Here is a 19624-nt window from a genome sequence, read left to right on the forward strand (position 1 = left end):
CAGCCTCATTCTTACTGGCTTTATTTCTTTTTCTTTAAAACAGAAAATGATCGCTTCACAACAGGCCTTTTTTTCCAAGCAAACCCTCACATTAAGCTTGCCAACACCTACAAAACAGTATCAAAAGTGCACCATAGTGTTAATACATCTTCTCAAGGTCTAACATTTTCCTATGATAATATTATCTTCTTGTAATATTTATACAAATACCATTCTGTACACTGTAGAAATACACAGCCTGGTGTGTCCTCTATGTGGGACACCCACCCACTCCCCCCAACAATTCATCTTCCTTTACAGCCATGACCCTCTCTCAGTATGTCCCAGGTCACAATGTGGGGGGTGAAGACACCAGGCCAATGTTACATCATATGAATTATTAAATACCCATTCAACCCACACCCAAAGCAAAAACTAAAACGCCACTCATACAACCAACAAACATCTGTACAACCCTCATTCAAAGTCTTTTTCTTTTTTTTAAAAACAATCTTGACACAGTTTGCATTCAGTATTGTCTTATTGTCCGAGCAGCAGCAGCAGCAGCAGCAGCAGGGGATGATGGGCGGGGGGCTGTGGAAGGGGCAGGAAGGATGGGGTCAGGCTGGTACGTATGGGGAATTTCCACGGCTGAGCTGCACCGCTGTGTGTGTAAAAAGCACAGGTATGGATTACAGCTGTGCAGGTAGGTATGACACCGTGCAGGCTGCTGTGGTGCGTTTAAAGTCTGCCGCCGTCCACGGAGAGGGAACAGAGCATTTCTCTTGGGTTATGCAGTAACACACAAGGATCCAAATTTAGTCTCTGGACTGATAAAAGAGGATGTAGCCCGACTCAGAGTTCTTGGAGATTTCAGAAGTGAGACCGTAGAATTCTTCTATGGCCTGTGCATCGATTTTCTGTGGAACAGAAATGGAGAATGATTTTCTTTAAAAATAGAGGCTTGCAGTGAACTCTAAATTACACAAACACACAAATAAACTCACTCACCTCTACAATATCGTCATCAAACAGCAACCAGAAGTCGTGACTTTTCACAATGGCAATGTAGTGACCCCTGTTTGGACCACTGAAGAGAAATAAAACACCACATTAGCTCAGCAAAGTCACTTTTAACGATTAAGCCTGATAGGAGATTTATACTTTGGTGTTAAAACTACGCCCTACACCCTTATTTGACGTGCAACTCCCTGGAAAGGTAACAAAACCTTGTGATTGGCCTATTCAGTACTGTTAATTCTTCCTGTGCATTTTCAGCTACTTTTCCACTGCAGTTTTTGAATGAATCAGTAAGAATAACAATCATCACCTAAATAGGTTGGCAGAGACATCAGCAAATTCCTGGAGGGAGATTTGCCAAAACGACTCAGTTTTTCCCCAACTAGCACTTACTCAGGTCCACTCAGTTTGCGCCATTTTCCTCATTACAATTGAGTACCACTTTAATATGGGTGGGGCTGTCATAGAAAGGTGGCCTGAAAGCCTAGTGACATAATTTGTATGCAACACAAACCCAAAAGAACAATGGAGGACATCGAGACGATGGCGTACGTCTACCACTTACATACGTTACATTGTATGCTCTGCAAAGATTCACTGCACAAGTCTAAAATCAACAGTGACCATCTAAACGTGGAGGTTTTTAATACTAGAACAGATTCAGTAGCATGTGAGAGAAAGGGTAAGAGATGACTTCTACGTTACCAATTTATAAGCATTAATGAATTAAAACGCTCTGTATATAAAACACTCAATATAAATCAACCCTCTTCACTTGAAGTGAGTCATCCGCATTTGTTTGGTTTTCAGACACTTCTCTACTGCTAAGTGCCAAGACGAGTACAATCAAAGCTTTAACTATTAATTATGAAAATGTTAACACGACTGAAAGTAAGTCTTGTAAGTACAACAATATGCCAGGAAGCGCCTCAAGCCATTTTTTGTATAAAACTGAAAACGAAAGCAGTAATTAATTCTGTCTAACTGGACTAACCTCAGCGTCACCTGTGCAGCTCTGATGTAACACTTCCTATTCTTATGATGCAATAAGCCTGACGAAATGATAGGAAAGGGTTGGAAACCATATCATAATTTGAGGTTTCTTAATGTTACCGAGTTTAAGCAGGTAAGCTTAACAATGCGAGCTTTGAATCATCATTATGAGACCAGTCAGCCAAATTATTAAAACTGCCAGCATGATTGTTATTGTTCAAGTCTCCTTTGTGCCTCTGAAACAGCTGTGACCTGTCAGAGCGTGGACACCGGAGTACATAGTGTCCTGTGGGTTGTGAGGCCAAGATTTACCAGACTGTGGGTTAGAGTTTCCCAGGAATACACTGGGTATAGGTACATCGCAGCTACCAGAGCTGATGGAGCATTTTAGAAGCGGCTCCCCGTGCTGCATCTTTCAAAAACGGTACGGTCTCCGTTGTTTATGTTAGCTGTGTCCCAGAGCAAGTGATGAGGACAGGAAATCAGAGAATCCACACACCCACTGTATTCCTGGTATTAGTCTGTTAGTCAGTTTTTGTGGTAAAGAGGGCATGCTGACTTGCTGGGGGGAAGACTTGGTGTACCTAGGGGGTGTTGATTCTGGTCTTTGACAAAATTTGGGTGAGCATAATGCATAAAAGTAAAATCTAGCAACTAATGCGCTGAAATCTGAAAAGTGGGAAAGACCCTGGAGCTTCCAGAGAATGATCGGCAGACTATGTGGCTGATGCAGTTGCTTCTACCAACTCAAGTACCTGGAGAAAATTTTGCTGTAAAACCCTGTTAAGATATTTTATAACCCCTAAATAAAAGCATGTCCAGACAGGTGAAAAAACAAGTGGTGGAAGTGCGGTGAACAGCTGGCAGACCACTACCATAGAGTTGCTGTTTATTTTGCCTTTCTGGGAAGAGATAAAGGGCAATATAAACTGTACTTGGAAGACAGAGACGGTTTTCTTTTGGGTATGGTTCATCTCTGTAACATCATGAGCAGTTTACCTGTCAAAGGTAAACACTGAAGTATTTTACTTGCACCCAGTAAGAAGGCAATAAGGAGTAGAAAAGTGAACCCCCAATTAAGAATGACTTGATAGGGTCATTCTTCATTCTCAATAGTGAGTAATATTCATGAAATGGAAAGATTTACTTTCGCTTTACATTTACGGACTGACCAATTTACAAAACAGCGGCTTTAGCGTTGACCATCAATGTCATGCTACAAATTCATCCCTGGAATTTAGCTCAACGGGAGACAGAAAAACTCAAGTGTAATCTATTATTCCTACAACAGCTGTGGAAAACTGGACTCTGTTTCAGCATGCAAAAGCAGGGAAACACCTTGAATAAACACAGACAGACTAACTCCCAGTGACACTGGGTCAAAGGCAGCACTGACATAAAGGAGAGCACAGCTGAGCATTGATGGAAACTTAAATGAGATAAACTTGGTCATATCTACTTTATCTACCTCATTTCCACTTCTACAGCCAGATTAGAATCAGCAGTTAACCTACTAACATGCACGCCTTTGGACCATGGGAGGAAACTGGAGTAGCTAGAAGAAAGGTAGTAACACATAGCAAGCTAGCGCCACAGGCGCCTCAGGAAGGTTTAAACTGAGGTAACTGTGCTAACCACTGCACCACCCAAGCACAAGAGTCTACATGTTGCCCTATGATTTAGATGTAATGCAACTTTACTCCTGAGCCTACGGGTTCAAATGTATTTTATTATTAAAACAAAGAATTAAGTGTTTCTCTCTCTATACCGGTTATGTGTTCACATACACACCTCCCACAATGCACCACCACGGCGACCAAGTCGTACAGCCTCTCAGGATTGGTGGCGTCCCCGGAGGTGTTGAAGAGGCGGAGTTCCAGGGGGAAGACGACGCGATAGGACAGCTTGGTGTAGCGTTGCAGCTGCTCCATGTATTTAAAGCGCTTCAGGTGCAGAGCTAGGATCATCGGCAGCTTCTTTACACGCATCCTACATTTAAAAGAACAATCACGAGTGCAACGCTGGATATAAATGTCCAACCACACACAAAATCATACATTAATAATGAACCTATACACTGACCTCTTGTGTGCCTCCTGCTTGCTTCTACATTCTTCACAGTAGTATTTGTACTCACTGCACAGTGTCTCTGTGTTACTAAAACCTCTGAGAGGAATCAAAAGAGAAAACCGGTCAATTTTAACTCCACATTTAAAAATACAACACAATGCAGGGTGTGACTCTCACTTCCAGTTAATAATAGGCCTTTTTGCAGGAGCTATTCTGACATGAAATGGCCGGTAACAAAAATGTTAATAATAACTTCAGTCTGACTTAAGCGGGCTTCAACAAAATGTGTTACGAAAGATCTAAAATGGTTGCAGTTACTTGATCTTTTCAATCTAAAGACAGTGAAAATTATCCATTTCAATTTCCAGGAGCCCAGGCTGTTGTCTCCAGATGGCTTTGTTTTGTCTAACCAACAGTCCAAAACCCAAAGAAACGAAGTGTAAGAAGAACACAGGCAGCAAATGCTATCTTTTAAGAGGCTGGAACCATCAAATAGGTGTCATTTTTCACAATCGTTGCACAGAGCTGCTAATCCTGTTCCCTCAATGGCTGATGCAGCAGTGTTGCTTTACCTGAGGCAGTGTGTGATGGAGGTATTCTGTTCTACATCAACAGAGAGGTCCAGAAAATCCTCATCTTTGCTGCTTATCTGGGAAAAAAAAAAAAGACTTGTAAAGGTTAGAATAACTTTTTTAAACTACACGGTCCGGCCTTAGGCTTTAATTCCTTAAGTTAAGCAATGTTTGCACAAAAACTAAGCTCTGTGGTGCCACTGCAACTTATCCTTGCAAGCTTATTGAACAAATCCGTTTAAGCAAGAGTCTTGTTAAGATGATATGACACCTTATGTGTCAGAATGAAGTGAAGAATCTCACCGTTTCACAGGTAAGGCAGCGCGTCTCATTGGTCAGAGTGCCTTGGAAGATCTCATGGACCCAAGTGGGAGCAGGTGTAGCATTGCTGTTGTTGTTCTGGGAGTCCAAAGTGCCATTGGCCAGGCGGCCGTTTGTCTTCTCCTGCTTCCTCTCTTCTTGAAGCAGATCAGCAATAGTATTCAGCAGGTAGTTTAGGAACTCGTGGGCATCCTGCTGCATGTAGTTGTCAAAGAGCTCTGAGGAATAAAAATCGCAACAAAAAGCAGCATTTTTAGCATTTCTCCAAGTTCAGCAGCAGCAGCAGCAACAACAACAACAGGATGTCCTGCTGTCTCTGCAGGTCAGCAAATTATAGTTTCACACTATGCAATGTCTTTTTTTGTTCCACCAATCTCCCTGTCTGGATCAGTTCCTCTCACCATTCTCTTTGCGTAGTCGTGTGATAAACTTCTTCGGTGGTATGACTCCCACTTTCCTTTTCTGGTTGGCAATGCTGTGAAACAGATCAGCCAGACAGGTAAGCAGGTTCTCCTTCCGTCGAGGCTGACTCCGGTACGCCAAGATCTTCTCCCGAAAAGGCCGACAGAAGTACAGAGCCTGCAGCACTGAGTTGCAATAGCAAGTGTTCCCAAACTACAAACAAGAGGAAAACCCAGTGTGAGCACTTGTCACGTACAGTTGCAACACAGGTAGTGTTACTGCTCACTTACATTGACCAGACCAAAGTAGTGCTCATTGACCGGAAACTGCTCAGATCCAATCTCTTTCTCCAGAGCAGAGGCATTGGCGCCCTGTAAACACAGCAGACAGGCAAATATTTTACTGTCCTCAAACAAGACAGATAATTTTCTTCAACACTGCATCCGAATCCTAATGCAAATCCTGCCTTAGCTTCACATTTTCAAGGTCATGTTTGCTGCTAAAAATGAAAACACGGTGCTTAAAACTCCAAGACTAGCTTTTTTCCTATTAAACCTTTTTTTTTTTGCCAGGAGTCATAATTTCTTACCTGTTCTTAGACAAAACTCAAGTCAACACGAGAAGCAAAACTGAACAAAACTGCATGTTTCAGAACAGAAAACGTTCAATCTCAAAGGTTTCTGAAGTTTACGATGACTCGGTGGCTGCATATGTATCCCTTTGGTATTATTTAGCACGGGTGAAAGGCTAGGACGCGCCGTGCAGACAGCAACAAACTGTGCAGAGTAGATCTAGACCTGGAATGGGTCCACAACTGCGCAGCTAATGTTAAACAATGTCGTCATTGCCCGCGTTAATAATATCTGGCAGATTCCCACGACAACTTGTCTGTTCTCCTCATTGTCTCCTCATTGTACCGCAGATTAATCCTCGGAAGTCGCCCATTATCCAGCTGTGTTTCAGTTGCTGGCAAACAGAAACACTGGTTTAGCTTTAGTTACCTTCACGTTAGCTAGTTAGCTGTAAATCACAGGTGCAGCAGGTGCACTGTCACCGGGGAAGCTGTGAGAAATGTTAACCAAATAAGTCGTCAAGCTATGAGTAATAAAGCAGCCAGCATTCCCGTGTGCCCGTCAACTGTCGTTAACAAAAAGCGGGGAGCGGAGAAGGCGGTGGGTGGCTGCTTGCTTGACTGGGCTATAGACGAAAAACTGCTGGGCTAGCACTGGCAGCAAAATGTACTGCTTTCATTTCTAATTCCACGGCTTAAAACGCCAATAGCACCGCAGCCGCGGTTTCCGTAACACCCTATAGTCTGACTAAAAACAGTATGAGATTGCCGCACACTTACCATGGTACAAAAAGAGGCAAATTTGGAGACTGTCATTAGGATTTCCATTCGGCTAGCGCCATCTTCCACCACACCGCAGCGCGCTGACAAGACTGGGCTGGCTCCCCTCGTGAGGGTAGATTCTGCTGAGCTCGCGACGGAAGGTCCAATTGCTCAAGAACGCGAGAGCGTTCTCTGTCGGGTGCTTCCGTTTTAGCTTTAATCACGGAAGTGAGTAGCTTTAATACAGCGTATATAAAAAAGCTTTTGGCTATGGTATTCACACATTATGATACTTCTTCGATCCCTACTCAGATGCAGTTATCTGGCGAATAAAAATCAAGCAATATCACGTGACGTGTTGTTGAGGCCCATGTCACTGAAGAAATTAAAGGTTGACTGAAGTCAAGTGTTGCGCATGCGTACATTGCATCCAGAGCCATTGAGTAAGTCCTCATTGCGTTGCACACAACTGTTCTTCTATCTTCATTTTTTCTTTTTTTCAAATAATTTATTTTAAGACTGCCATTCTAGGACAAAATTTAATTAAATTTAATTAAGTAAATACCTAGCGTTAAAATTACCGGAACAAATAATAAATTTGCGAGAAAACACATATGACAGACGTGTCAAACATATAATTCTGGGACCAGAGCAGGCCCGCAAAGGGGTTCAGTCTTGCACACTGATGGCTTTTCAAAATGTGAAAATTACAAGAAGGAGGGAATAAACTAAATTCAAATCAGTTCAATAGATAGATGTGTAGTTAAACATCCCTACAGTGAAAGAACGTGAAAAAGATGATATTATCTATATAAAGTTAGTTTCACTGATCCACCCTGCTAATGAACACAATACAGATCTATTTTTGTATTTGTTATTTTAACCTTTACAAGCATTTCAGGTTATGGATTTTAAATATGGCTAAAATAATTAAAAAAAATTAATGACACATTGTTCAGTACTAGGAAAATTAGGATTTTTGTATTTTAATATTAAAAAGTATACAACAATCCTAAAATATGGCCCAAAACCAATTTTCTAGTGTTTCCACCAATGTTACTATAGCTAACTAAAGTTAAACCTTCGTTTGGAAAATATTTTATTTAGGTGAAATAAAATTAAAAACTAGACTTATAGAATAAACACGGAAACAATATCATGCGTTTTAAAAACTATCTAGGGTTATAGTAAAATATAATCAGTAAATGTCATATTTGTCCACACAGCCAACCTGATGATGTCTACTTGAGCGTCTGGAAAGTGTCTGTATTGTTGTATTATATTATTGTACTATTCAGCACTTCATAAATGTGAAAGTCTGACAATTGTCACCCAACCTAGGCGTTACCGCTTGCTCTCTCTCGGTCTTTTTTTTTTCGTTCAGGCAATCTCACGGGCTGCCTGAATCAGCTTTCACAAGGCGGAGTTTTGGGGCCATTGCTCTCTCTTTCCGCCGTACCCGCCATCTTGTAGAGACCGGGGGTAAGATGTTCTCTCTTTAAAAGTAGATTTTCATCTATATTATGCCTTCTTACATGCACAGTTTCACTTATATATCCACCGCAGTTGTTCCCTCATGCGCCACGGTGTTGTTAATGGCTGAAAAGGCGTCCCTGGGAGTAGTTTTCTCCGTTTACAGCCCTCCGGGTCAGTAGCGTGGCTCTCCATGTGGGCCTGCCAGGCAGAGGAGCGTTTAATAGAAGCAGTTTTTTGCTCCCTCCGAAACCCTTTTATTCCTACCGAAAGACACGAAACACCGATATTTTACATTTACATTAAAGCGTTTTTCATGACGTGACTCTAAAATGTTAGATACCGCTCAGTATAGCGGACTGAATTGTCCCTGCTAGGCTGTGCATTGCTACGTTTCATGATGCGCTGGCTATGTATAGTAGTTTTGTAGGCTAATGCGTCTCTGTCGCTGTAAAGTGAGGGATATTTGGGGTCTTATATTTTATTTATCGCCTGTTTGTGTAGAACGAGTTAATTCAGCAGGTTTGCAGTCATGTCATCACGAATATGAACTTACACGTGTTTATGTTACAATATTGAAAACAATGTTTTCTCTAAGTGACAGTCGGTCTAATTTCCCATCATCTGGCGCAGTTAGATTTAAATAAACTCCTTTACTGACTTATACTATTACACACCTGCTAAAATGATGTTTACATTAGTAGGCAATGGTCACACTTAAGTGTGTCTAATCTAAGTGTGTTTTCTATCAGTAATCAGGCATCATGACGAACACCAGAGGCAAGAGGAGGGGGACCAGGTACATGTTCAGCAGGCCATTCCGCAAGCATGGTGAGTCTAAGTTTGAAGTGCAGGTATACTGCTCACAAGTGTGTGAATAAAGTCTGTAAAGAGTCTTTCCTTCTCTCTCTTTCACAGGCCCAATCCCTCTGTCCACTTACATGCGTATCTACAAGAAGGGAGACATTGTTGACATCAAGGTAAGCAAGATCAAAGCACTACCTGACTGAGACACCCCAGTGATTATGAAGTAATTGTGCTGAGTTCTTTATAACGTGCTTTGGGAAACGTGCATGTCTTAAAATGTGTTTTAATGACCAAGTGTGCTTAATTCAAATCAGACCTAATTTATATAAAAGGAGCACATGTTGAGCAGCTACTCCCCATGAGAAATAATTTGACAAGTGGTTTGTAGAAATGCATTGCCTAATCTGGTGACTAACAGGATTAAAAACTGATAAAACTATTATGATTTTGTTTCAGGGCACAGGAACCGTTCAGAAAGGTATGCCTCATAAATGCTACCACGGCAAGACAGGACGCATCTACAATGTAACCCAACATGCTGTCGGCATCATTGTCAACAAGCAGGTCAAGTAAGTAAGATCCTTTATTTTTGGATGTTTAGATCTGTGCACTTTGAGCTAGCACACACCAGACGACTTAGAACGTCTACAAATAAAAGCATCTAACAACTAACCAGCGAAACTGTTGATCAACTCGACATGGCCGGGTTAAGTCTGATTCCAACAATCTGATCATTATTGCATTAAATGTCTGCTCTCATTGGTGTGTGTTGGCTCATGCACTTCACTGAGTGAGAGGAAAGAACCCCATCTTCACTTTGCTACCATGAACCGTTCTGTCCATGGTGGCCATTCATGTGGGGGAAAGCATTTCATCCTTAAGAATCCCAGCATACCTTCCTCTGTGTTGACCTGGGATTTTATGCAGGAGACATTTGGACATTGAAAGACCATTTTCACAACACAATTAAAAGAAACGGTACCATTGCCCAGTTTCTTTTTTATAAACTGTTAATTGAAATTGTTCACACCCACAGAGGCAAGATCCTGGCCAAGAGGATTAATGTGCGTATTGAGCACGTGAAGCACTCAAAGAGCAGGGACAGCTTCCTGCAGCGCGTTAAGGAAAATGAGCGCAAGAAGCTGGAGGCCAAGCAGAAGGGCACCTGGGTGGAACTGAAGCGCCAGGTATGAGCTGAGTTTATTGTAACACGTGAATAGAGAATTGTTAAAGCCTGAAATATTCAAAAAGTAAAAAGACCACCCAGATGTGTAATTTAAATATAATTAGATTTATTAAACCAGTATTTTTGTGCTTCATTGTATTTTCACTCAAATTTTCCTCTTTGTCTCCTCAGCCTGCTCCTCCTCGTGAGGCTCACTTTGTCACCACTAAGAGAAATGAGCCACAGCTGCTGGAGCCCATCCCATACGAGTTCATGGCATAAAGTGCTTGATTAAAATAAAAGATATTTGTACACACACTCCTCGCAGTTGTGTCATCTGTTCACACATTTGATCATGTATTTCAGTGTCATGATGAGCCATCACTCAGTGATGATTCTCCTCCTTTGATTGCTCTAAATGAAATAAAGAGAATTTCATTTCACCGGCGAACTGAGAGTGACTGGCACACATGTCACAAGCATTTCACATCTGCACAGCTGTAGCTGACAGGTTTCTACTAGTTTACATTTCCCCTGTGAGTACACAGGGGGGTAAGGACAATGTGGCTGTTTACACCTAAATGCAATAGTGAGAATAATCTTAAATATCTTAAACTTGCTTTCTGAAGAAAGCTGTATGTCTGGATGTGTACATGCCATGATCTCAGATCTGTGAAAAAAAGACAAACTTCCCCTGTTTTGGATCATGTGTATCCATATCTTCTCAGTAATGCCAAACAAAAGTAATAAATTACGATTTTATAAAAAGGGGTGCAGGGTAGCACTGTTGTGTCACAGCAAGAAGGTCCTATGAGGAGGGTTTGACTCCACCATCTGTCCGGGGATTTTTGTGTGTAGTTTTCATGTTACCCAAGTTCGGTGGGTTCTCTCCCGGTACTCTGGCTTCCTCCCACAGTCCAAAGAAACGCACTTAGTGGGGTTAGGTTAATTGGTAATTCTAAATTGTCCATATGTGAGTGTAAATGGTTGGCTCTGTAACAAGGTGGCAACCCACTTCTTACTCTGTGGGTAGCTGTTACCCTGATAAGTGGAAGGGCATCAATAAAAAGGGGAATGACTTTAAATGAGAAAAAGTGATGGTGCTGATTGTACAACAGAGAAAAGATCAGTTTTCTGGACGTTTTTTAAGAGCTAAATTTATTATTGTGATAACGATTGCTCAGTTACAGTGGCTGGCAACACCAACACTACGTTAACACTCCAGACCTTAAAAAAAGCAACTTTTGGTTTGAAAAGGTGAACTCAGCATACTGAGCATTTCTGTATATAAAATTAGCAAATAAATAAATAATGACATTTTCAGCTATCAGTTAATCTATAAAAGCAAGCACTACTGTTGTTTTTTTAATTATTTTTTACCACTTATTATCTAATTATTTATATATGTTATTATGTTATTTATCATTGACTGGTTTGTCACTACAGACCCATTCACTCCTGCAAAGTGTGAAATCAAGCCTCAGTTTCAGTCTAAATTGTTGTCAAGTGTTTATTAAATGAGACAAAACATCTCCTTTGAATCTTGCAGTTTAATTTAGTGATACAGAAACAGAATGCACGTTTCACTCATTAAATATCATCAAAGTGGAGAAAATGACGCCAGAGAGTCCCCTGGGAGAATTAAAAAAATAAAAATGGTGATTAGATGTGTGCACCTTAAGTTAGATCGGGTATGTAGGTAAATGAAAATGCATATCAGGTCTCAGTCAGGTAGCTGGGTTTCTACTGTTTAGACAGTAGGTGGCAGTGTGCACCAGGATGTGTGCTGAGCTCAGCCTAAAGGCATCAAGTGTGCGGCTGGACAGATGAACTAAAGTGTGCTGATGTATCATACTTGGTGAATGTGCAATACTGTAACCAGGGGAAGTATTATCCACGACTTTACCTTAGGTGTACACAGAACATGATTCAACAGTTCCCTCAAACATACTCCAACCATCATGGTTATATGTTATAATTAGGATGTTCCCTGCCTATCTCTGCACTAGGGCATTTTAAATTTTCATTAATTCATAATTTAGACTTTAGTCATTTTTTTGTCTTATTATTCATTTAATAGATAAAATCTGTGGTTTAGAAGCCTTTGAATAGCAGTTTAAATTCTTAGCATCTACTAACAAGATAATACTCTAACAATAGTTACTGTATTTGTTCCTGTGGGAAGCCAATGAAGTCTTTTTACGCAAGTAAAAGTGAAATAAAGCAGGTTATAAGATATTCAATATTATATTAGATAATACTAGATTCTAAAACACTTGGATGAATCTACAGGGAGTTCATAATTATGATGTTATCTGTTGAATTCATCTCAAATCTAAAGTATTGACCTGTGAGGAAGATTTTTTTGTATTAATTACTAACTAGCCAAATCAATAAATTTAAACTTCCCTTAAAAGATTCAGAATACCATATATTTATGTTTTGCAATATCCGAGCTGGACTTTGGGCCATTCCTACATCTTGATTCTTATTTTTCAGCCATTTTGTTGTAGATTTGCTGGCTATGACTTGCATGAATCAGTTTGGACCCAGCTTTAGCTGCTGGACCGATGGCCTTGATGTGGAACAATAATTCAGAGTCAGGATAAAACACTGGATTAGGTCCTGTCGGTGGAAGCCTAAATCATCACCCCTTCACCTCCGTGCTTGACAGTCGGTATGAGGTGTTTGTGCTTATAAGCTGTGTTTAGTTATCAGCATTATGGCCAAACATCTCCAATTTGGTCTCATCTGCTCAAAGGACATCGTTCCAGAAGTCTTGTGGCTCCTTCAGAAGCAACTTTGTTGGAAAGGTGCACTTAGTTTGTCACAGGACTGCATAAAGTCACATGAAAACTTTCTTTTTTTCCACACTGTATGTTAAGTTATGTGGTTCATAAAAATAAGGATATTGTAAACACTCATAAAGTTTCACTACATGACGTATGATCCCCCACTTGCCCGGCTGAATACAAGAATGTGTGCACAGGGTCATGCCTGTGTAAGTGTTTGTGTGTCTGTGTGTGGACTGCTTGATGTGGGCTGTTTAATCAGTGGAGGCTGAATGGCTGGCTGGTTATGTGACAAATAGGTTATCTCATCCCACCTCAGTGCTCTACCTAATATTTACACAAATTAGGACCAGTTTACAGAGATATCGCCCGCAAGGAGGAATGAGTTCAAGAGACTTTAAAAAAAAATTACTTCTGTAGTTGTACTATCCAAGTTTGTATTTTTTTTTTTTTTAAAGAGAAAAAATGCTTGTAGAAGAATTTGTAAATAAAGTGTATACTTCTAAAAGGCTCATTTCTGCCTATCCATAACCCCGCAGACCTGAGGTCATGATATTCAGGCATGGACGTTATCAGGCCATTGTAGTACGTGTCCAACAACCCGAAAAACAAAATGTAATCAGTCAATAAGCAGGCTGGCAGCCAAAGCCTTTGGTATTGATTGGAAAGGTCTGGAATTGACTTGGAGTGTCTAGATAAGAGAAATAGCATCTATGCAGATATTGGCTGAACATTTGAATTAAAAATTAAATATTGCTTCTCTGACAAAGGCCACCCCAGGTTTTTATGAATCAGATTCATGCTTTTGGGTGCTTTTTTATTCTCAGCCAAGGAGACGATGCAAAAGCTGACAGAGCAAATTCAGTAAGACTTTGTGGTCACTAACCAAAGAGGGATGTCTGTGATTTTTTTGGCTGTCCGCTTCTATTTCATTCTGTGATTTTCACCTCACACACAGAGCCTGTGTGTGTGTGTGTGTGTGTGTGTGTGTGTGTGTGTGCTTGGTCTCACAGACACACACGGAGTGTCATGTGTGGCCCTGACTCATAGAAGTTACTGATTGAGGAAACAGAGTGTAAATAGGAGAGAGAAAGCAAGCGAGAGGGAGGAGGGCAGAAAGACGAGGCCTGTGGATAAAAGCCGTGGAGCACTATGAACTCCTTAATCACACGTTTGACACACACAGATTGAGTCTGTCAGCTCAGCCAGCAGCTCGGAGCAGCTGTATCGACCCAGGACGTTACATATTAACCACACGACACACACACACACACACACACACACACAAACACACAAACAGCAGATAGTTGGTCATGGACACAGACAAGAGTTTTATGCGGAGAACTTGCATGGCAAGATATGCAGATATGACATTTCACGAGTATCTGCTTTCCCACTTTACCTGAATAACACAGAGTTAGTATTATCTTTGAGATTTATTTGGTAAATGTGCCCAGGGTTTGAAATCTCTCAAAAAAAGTAAAAATGTCCCAATAAGCTCTATTCCCACTGTGATTTATTCTCTGAAAAGTGATAGCTGTAACTGAAGGGAAGTACTGAAAAAAATCAAAAGAGAAACAAGTCAATATCAAAGTTTATGAATTATTATATTTGTTTGTATGTGTTTACTACTGTTAACCATTATTCAAATATAAAAAGGACACGAGTACATGTGTTTTACAGTTATGTGGGGGAAAAAAACCCTGTTTCATCAGCCTGCATGCCTGTAATAAACAAAACACGCCGTTACTACTTCCATGGGAATTGAGAGAATAAGTAGCACTTAATAAGTGTGACTGGCTATAAAAAAAACTGATGAAGTTTTACTAGTTTGTTTGTTTACTAGTTTGTCTTGAGCATTCAGGTTGCTTGTCAATACAATGCCAAGAAAAAATTATGTCTGGAATGATTTTAGGAAAACAACTGTTGCTGCCCATCAATCTGGTAGCTGTTATAAGGCCATTTCCAAACAATCTGAAATCCATCGTTCCACTTGTTTTTCAACATTTGCCATGATTTCCAGTCTTCCCAGGAGAGGACGAATGTTAAAGTTTATGACAGCACAGTCAGAAAAACACTGAATGAGCATGGCTTGTTTGGAAGGGTTGCCAGGAGAGAGCCTCTAATATATAAAAGAACATGTTTTACAAACTTAAGTTTGCATAGCCACATCTAAACAAACCACAAAGACTTCTTAAATAATGTGTTTTATACAGACAAGACCAAAGTGGAGATGTTTGACTGTAATGCACAGAACCACATTTGGAGAAAGTCAAACAGCATGTCAGCACAAACACTTCACACCAGCTGTGAGCACAGTGGTGGAGGGGTCATGATTTGAACTTGTTTTGGACCCACATCTGTTTAATAGTTAAAGAGTAAAAATAAAAAAATGAAAGCACAATGATCCCAAGCACAGCAGCAAATCTAAAACAGAGTGGCTGAAAAAGAAAAGAATCAAGATGTTTCAGTGACCCAGTCAAAGTCCAGACCTCAACCTGATTGAAATGCTGTGGCGGGACCTTAAAAAATGAAGGGACAACATTCCACAGTGGTGACGTGAGAGACAGGATAAAGTAATACAGAAAAAATGGCTTGAAGTTGTTCCTGCTAATGGTGATTCTACAAGCTCCTGAATCATGGGGCGCACTTAGTTATTTGTAGCACTCTTTTTTTTTTTTTTTTTTTAAAGGGCACCTTTCTGTGTGTTGTTGGCTCTTATTTGGATTCGCCCTGATGAGTATTTTCCTAACAGATTCAGTGATGGGTAGATCCTCTTTGCATGTGCTCTATGCTGCTTCTCAATAAATAAATAAATAAAAAACAGGTAGCTAAGGAAAAATTAGGGAGTTCTTCCATTTTCATAATTGTGACTGAGTAAATGCACAAAAGTTTCATGAGAAAATATTTAACTATACGTGCAGTAGACTGAATGTATTGCTGCTGATACGTTGATGTTAGGGGTATTTCATGTTCCAGCAGTTTTATTTATTTATTTTTTGTAACATTTTTTTCTACTTATTTGTAACATTATTAAACTTGTTTAAAAATCTTGTGTAAAAATGAAATTTAGCTACAGCTACTTCAACCTTCTGCTTTAGCACAGAGTTCTGAAATAACTGAGTTAGTTACTTCAGTTGCTGTGCTGTGAGGAGCCCATGTGAAATTCCAGGGAAAACCAACAAAGGATATGTATTTTTGCCACATGGGTGAACTGGTGGTTTTCATTGTGATCTTATTCCCCTCTGAGGCCTCATCATCCCTCTTATTCTCCCAGTTCTTGGGGGGGAAAAAAGACCCTCGGAGATTGTGAGACTAATATCTGAGAATGTGATGCAAGTGTGGGTGTGACGGAGTGTTTGGGATAGGCCTGAAGGACTTACAAAAGCACAAGAAAATCCCACTGCAGGTCAAACATGCAGTATCTGTGGGTGTGATAGGTGGGGTGAGAGTCTGTGTGGTTATCAGAGACAGGTGTAGGCACGGCCATACATGTAGATATTGGGCCAGCTGTATTGATTCCGTCCCTGACAGCACAGGTGGCGGTGGTGTTGGTAGTCGGGGGAGGAGCCGGAAGAAAAGAGGGGGACATTGATAACAGTGTCAACTGACCCCAGCATGCTTACCTGAAGCGTGGGAGGGCACTGAGGTAACGCCCAACAGGCTCTCAATAGGCCTTATTCACAAAAATCACTCAAAGGTTTCACATGAGAGCACAGCATGGGCGCACAGGGTGATCTGTAATGTTTAGACAAGCAGATAGTGTCACTGGATTGTCAGTGAATGATTTTTTTTAAAGCCTTAAAATTTGGGCTCAATTTATTTAAGGCTTAAAAATGTGTGAAAGAACACTTTTGTTCTAGTGCAACACTGGATTTATAGAGTATCAAACATCCTGGGTTTATCAAGTACACTTTGTTGATATAATGTATCTATATTCTTTGGATACTGCTGTATAATTTAGCAATTTATAGCTAATTTGTAATATATATATCTATATATCTCTCTCTATATAGATATATATGTATATTTACATTTGCAAGATAAAAGTAAAACTTAAGTTATATATATATATGTTTGCATTAATGTCTTCTTTTCAAGGCTGATTTGATTTAGTTTCAGGTGTGCTGCTTACAAAGGAGCTCACTGAAGAAATATTTCAGACAACCATAAATCACACCAATCAGAGAGCCTTATTGGAGGGTTGATAAGATTAAGATTAGTGGAGTAAATTCATTGTGTGTGTGTGTGTGTGATTAATGGAGACAGGCAGTCGCCTCTCTCTGGGGCTGTGTGCCACACAGCAGATCAGCTGATAGAGAAACCTACTGCAAGTACTGCGGGTGACATTTTTAAAGCCTGTATCAATCAATGTAGAGGAAAGACTCTTGGACTTTTATAATGTTTGACTATCATTGGGTCTACATCATTTTCTAGCATCTTACATGCTAAATTAAGTAACCCGTAAATGTAGGTGACTACAGAATGCTTAACATTTTATCATTTCAGTGAGGCACAACACCCCCTTTTGCCTCAATTGGTACATTCCAATCATATAAATTAAACACATGCGATGTAGTAGGTGTAGGTCACTCAGTGCCCTGCCCCGATTAAAAAAAACAAAAAAACAAAAACCTTTAATCCTTGGCCACACCTGACATCTCTTATTTAAGATGGGGGAGAGGTTGCAAAAAACTTATGTTTGCTCATTTTCTGATTGTAAAGCTACATTCAGTAAACCGTGGAAGCTTGATGCTCACCTTTGCAAACACACAGGATTGGTAAGTGGCTCAGAAATGCTAGAAGCCTGAAACAATAAATAGCTGATGTGAGAATTGAATGTGTCGGTTGAATGGCTGCTGAGTGCTCCTTGGCCTTATGTTAAATCTTAGAAACCATTCTCCTGTGAGAGCTGTGACAAGAGCTTCTGCACCCGCTACCAACTCACCAGACATGAGCTCAGTCACAGTGGGGAAAAGCCACACAAGTAAAAAAGTTTGTGCCTAATTGTGAAGTCATTAAGTTAAAAAAAACCAAAACAACTGCTTTTGATTGCTCTGAACAGTTACCTCTGCTCTCCAGGTGTCCGGCTGACGGTTGCTCCGAGGCCTTTGTCAGGAACGCCAGCCTGAAGAACCACATTGCCCGAGTCCATCAGCAACAGGAAAAACGATTTCAAGTATGGCTTTTATTTTCTTTTAAGCCGTCCTGTGATTTCTTTCTTTTTTTGTTTGTTTAATTCTGCTGCTTTTTCAGTGTGATCATCAGGGCTGTGAAAAGGATTTCAGCAAGAGGAACCAGCTGAAAGCTCATCAGTGTGAGCACCAAGAGAGTCTGCCTTTTCAGTGAGTGGCTGATGCAATGACTTGTGTTTTTTGTTTTTTCCATGTATTTGACCATTTAAAATTTAAATTCGTATTTCTTTTAAAGTTGTTCCTTGACTGGATGCACGAGAGAATTTCTCACTCTTAAAAAACTGAAGCATCATGAGAAAATGCATGAAGGTTGGTTAGTACCAGAGCAGTTGATTTTTCTTAAAGTGTGTGTGTGCTCAAGTAAAACCTTTGTCTCTCTGCGGCAGGCTACCCTTGTGAGACTGACGGGTGTCCTTTTCAGGGAAAAACTTGGTCAGATTATCTGAAGCACAGAAAAGAACACAAAGGTATAAATCAAACTCTGGGGAAACACTGATGCCATGTGACTCTCAAATGCCAGCTGTAAAACGCTAACTACTCCTCTGGTCTCAGACAAGGTGCTGTGTGGACACTGCAACAAGCTGTTCAGCAACTTCTGGTTCTTTCGCCTGCATGAGCTTCGTGTCCACTCCGGGGAAAAGAGAACATTTCCGTGCCCCAAAGAAGGTTGTGAGAAAAAGTTCACTCGCCGCTTCAACTTGGAGAGCCACGTGCTGGGAGACCATGAGGGGAAGAAGCCCTTCAGCTGTGCTGTTCCTGGCTGTAACAAGAGCTTTGCCATGAAGGTGAACCTGCACTTCAGTGTATAGAATTAAATGTATTTGTATAACTAAACTTTCAAGCCAGTGTTGTCCAACAATGGTGATGACATGGGTTAATTCCTTAAGAGGCTGACAAACAGATTTTTCTCAGTAAAAACCACAGAATAAGACTACATTGTGTTCAGTGTTGAATAACTTTAATTCCTGTAACCTTCATTATATATGGAAGGGCTTTTCTTTTTCTTCCCCAATCCAGAAACTAAATTATTTTCTCCTTGCTTTGCTGTTAATTAGGAAAGCCTGTGGCGACATGGAGTGGTGCATGACCCAGCAAAGAAAAAGCTGAAGGTACTATCGACCTTAAAATGGATTTAGGGTGATGGCTTTTCCCCACATTGTCGTTGACTATGTTACGGCATTGGTTCTTTACTCCTCTTCCAGAAACTGCATCCTAAAAAGAATCGGCCCATGGCACAGCGGGCCGGACTGGCAGCTGCAGCCAATCAAGCGGAGGCCAACGAGCTTGCTGCAAAGCTACACAGCACAACTTTGGAGAATAACAGACCTTGAGGCTGCGTTAAGATCTGGAGGTGTTCTTTAATGATGAAACATCACATTTCTGTTTGTGAATAAAAGCCTCATTAATGCACTATTACTGCAGCAATGCTTCTATAGCTGTTGGTGTAATATATCAAACTGGCTTTCAGCATTTATGTCCCACTTACAAAGTGGAAAATGACA

General features: G+C 40.6%; 4 protein-coding genes across 5 annotated transcripts in view; 3 read left to right on the plus strand and 1 right to left on the minus strand.

The window, feature by feature from the left end:
- Positions 1–19624, plus strand: part of LOC102082737 (extracellular matrix protein FRAS1) — a 473764-nt gene that overhangs the window by 372739 nt on the left and 81401 nt on the right. The window lies entirely within an intron of this gene.
- usp12a (ubiquitin specific peptidase 12a) lies at positions 6–7079 on the minus strand. Its single transcript, XM_003443576.5, has 9 exons — positions 6709–7079; positions 5648–5728; positions 5357–5570; positions 4938–5173; positions 4635–4711; positions 4075–4158; positions 3784–3981; positions 991–1069; positions 6–899 (listed from the first exon to the last, which is right to left on the minus strand). Exons 1-9 carry the CDS (start codon positions 6754–6756, stop codon positions 798–800), a joined length of 1119 nt encoding a protein of 372 aa, XP_003443624.1. The 5' UTR covers positions 6757–7079; the 3' UTR covers positions 6–797.
- On the plus strand, positions 8060–10453 carry rpl21 (ribosomal protein L21). The gene is made up of 6 exons (XM_003443585.5): positions 8060–8172; positions 8916–8994; positions 9082–9143; positions 9427–9539; positions 10007–10157; positions 10328–10453. The coding sequence occupies exons 2-6, from the start codon at positions 8928–8930 to the stop codon at positions 10415–10417; spliced, it is 483 nt and encodes a 160-aa protein (XP_003443633.1). The 5' UTR covers positions 8060–8172; positions 8916–8927; the 3' UTR covers positions 10418–10453.
- gtf3ab (general transcription factor IIIA, b) lies at positions 17504–19543 on the plus strand. The gene is made up of 9 exons (XM_003443543.5): positions 17504–17708; positions 17820–17914; positions 18010–18106; positions 18184–18272; positions 18358–18431; positions 18509–18589; positions 18675–18907; positions 19178–19231; positions 19325–19543. Exons 1-9 carry the CDS (start codon positions 17601–17603, stop codon positions 19451–19453), a joined length of 960 nt encoding a protein of 319 aa, XP_003443591.1. The 5' UTR covers positions 17504–17600; the 3' UTR covers positions 19454–19543.

Source organism: Oreochromis niloticus, linkage group LG9, assembly GCF_001858045.2.
Source record: "Oreochromis niloticus isolate F11D_XX linkage group LG9, O_niloticus_UMD_NMBU, whole genome shotgun sequence".
In the NCBI taxonomy this organism is placed as follows: Eukaryota; Metazoa; Chordata; class Actinopteri; order Cichliformes; family Cichlidae; genus Oreochromis; species Oreochromis niloticus.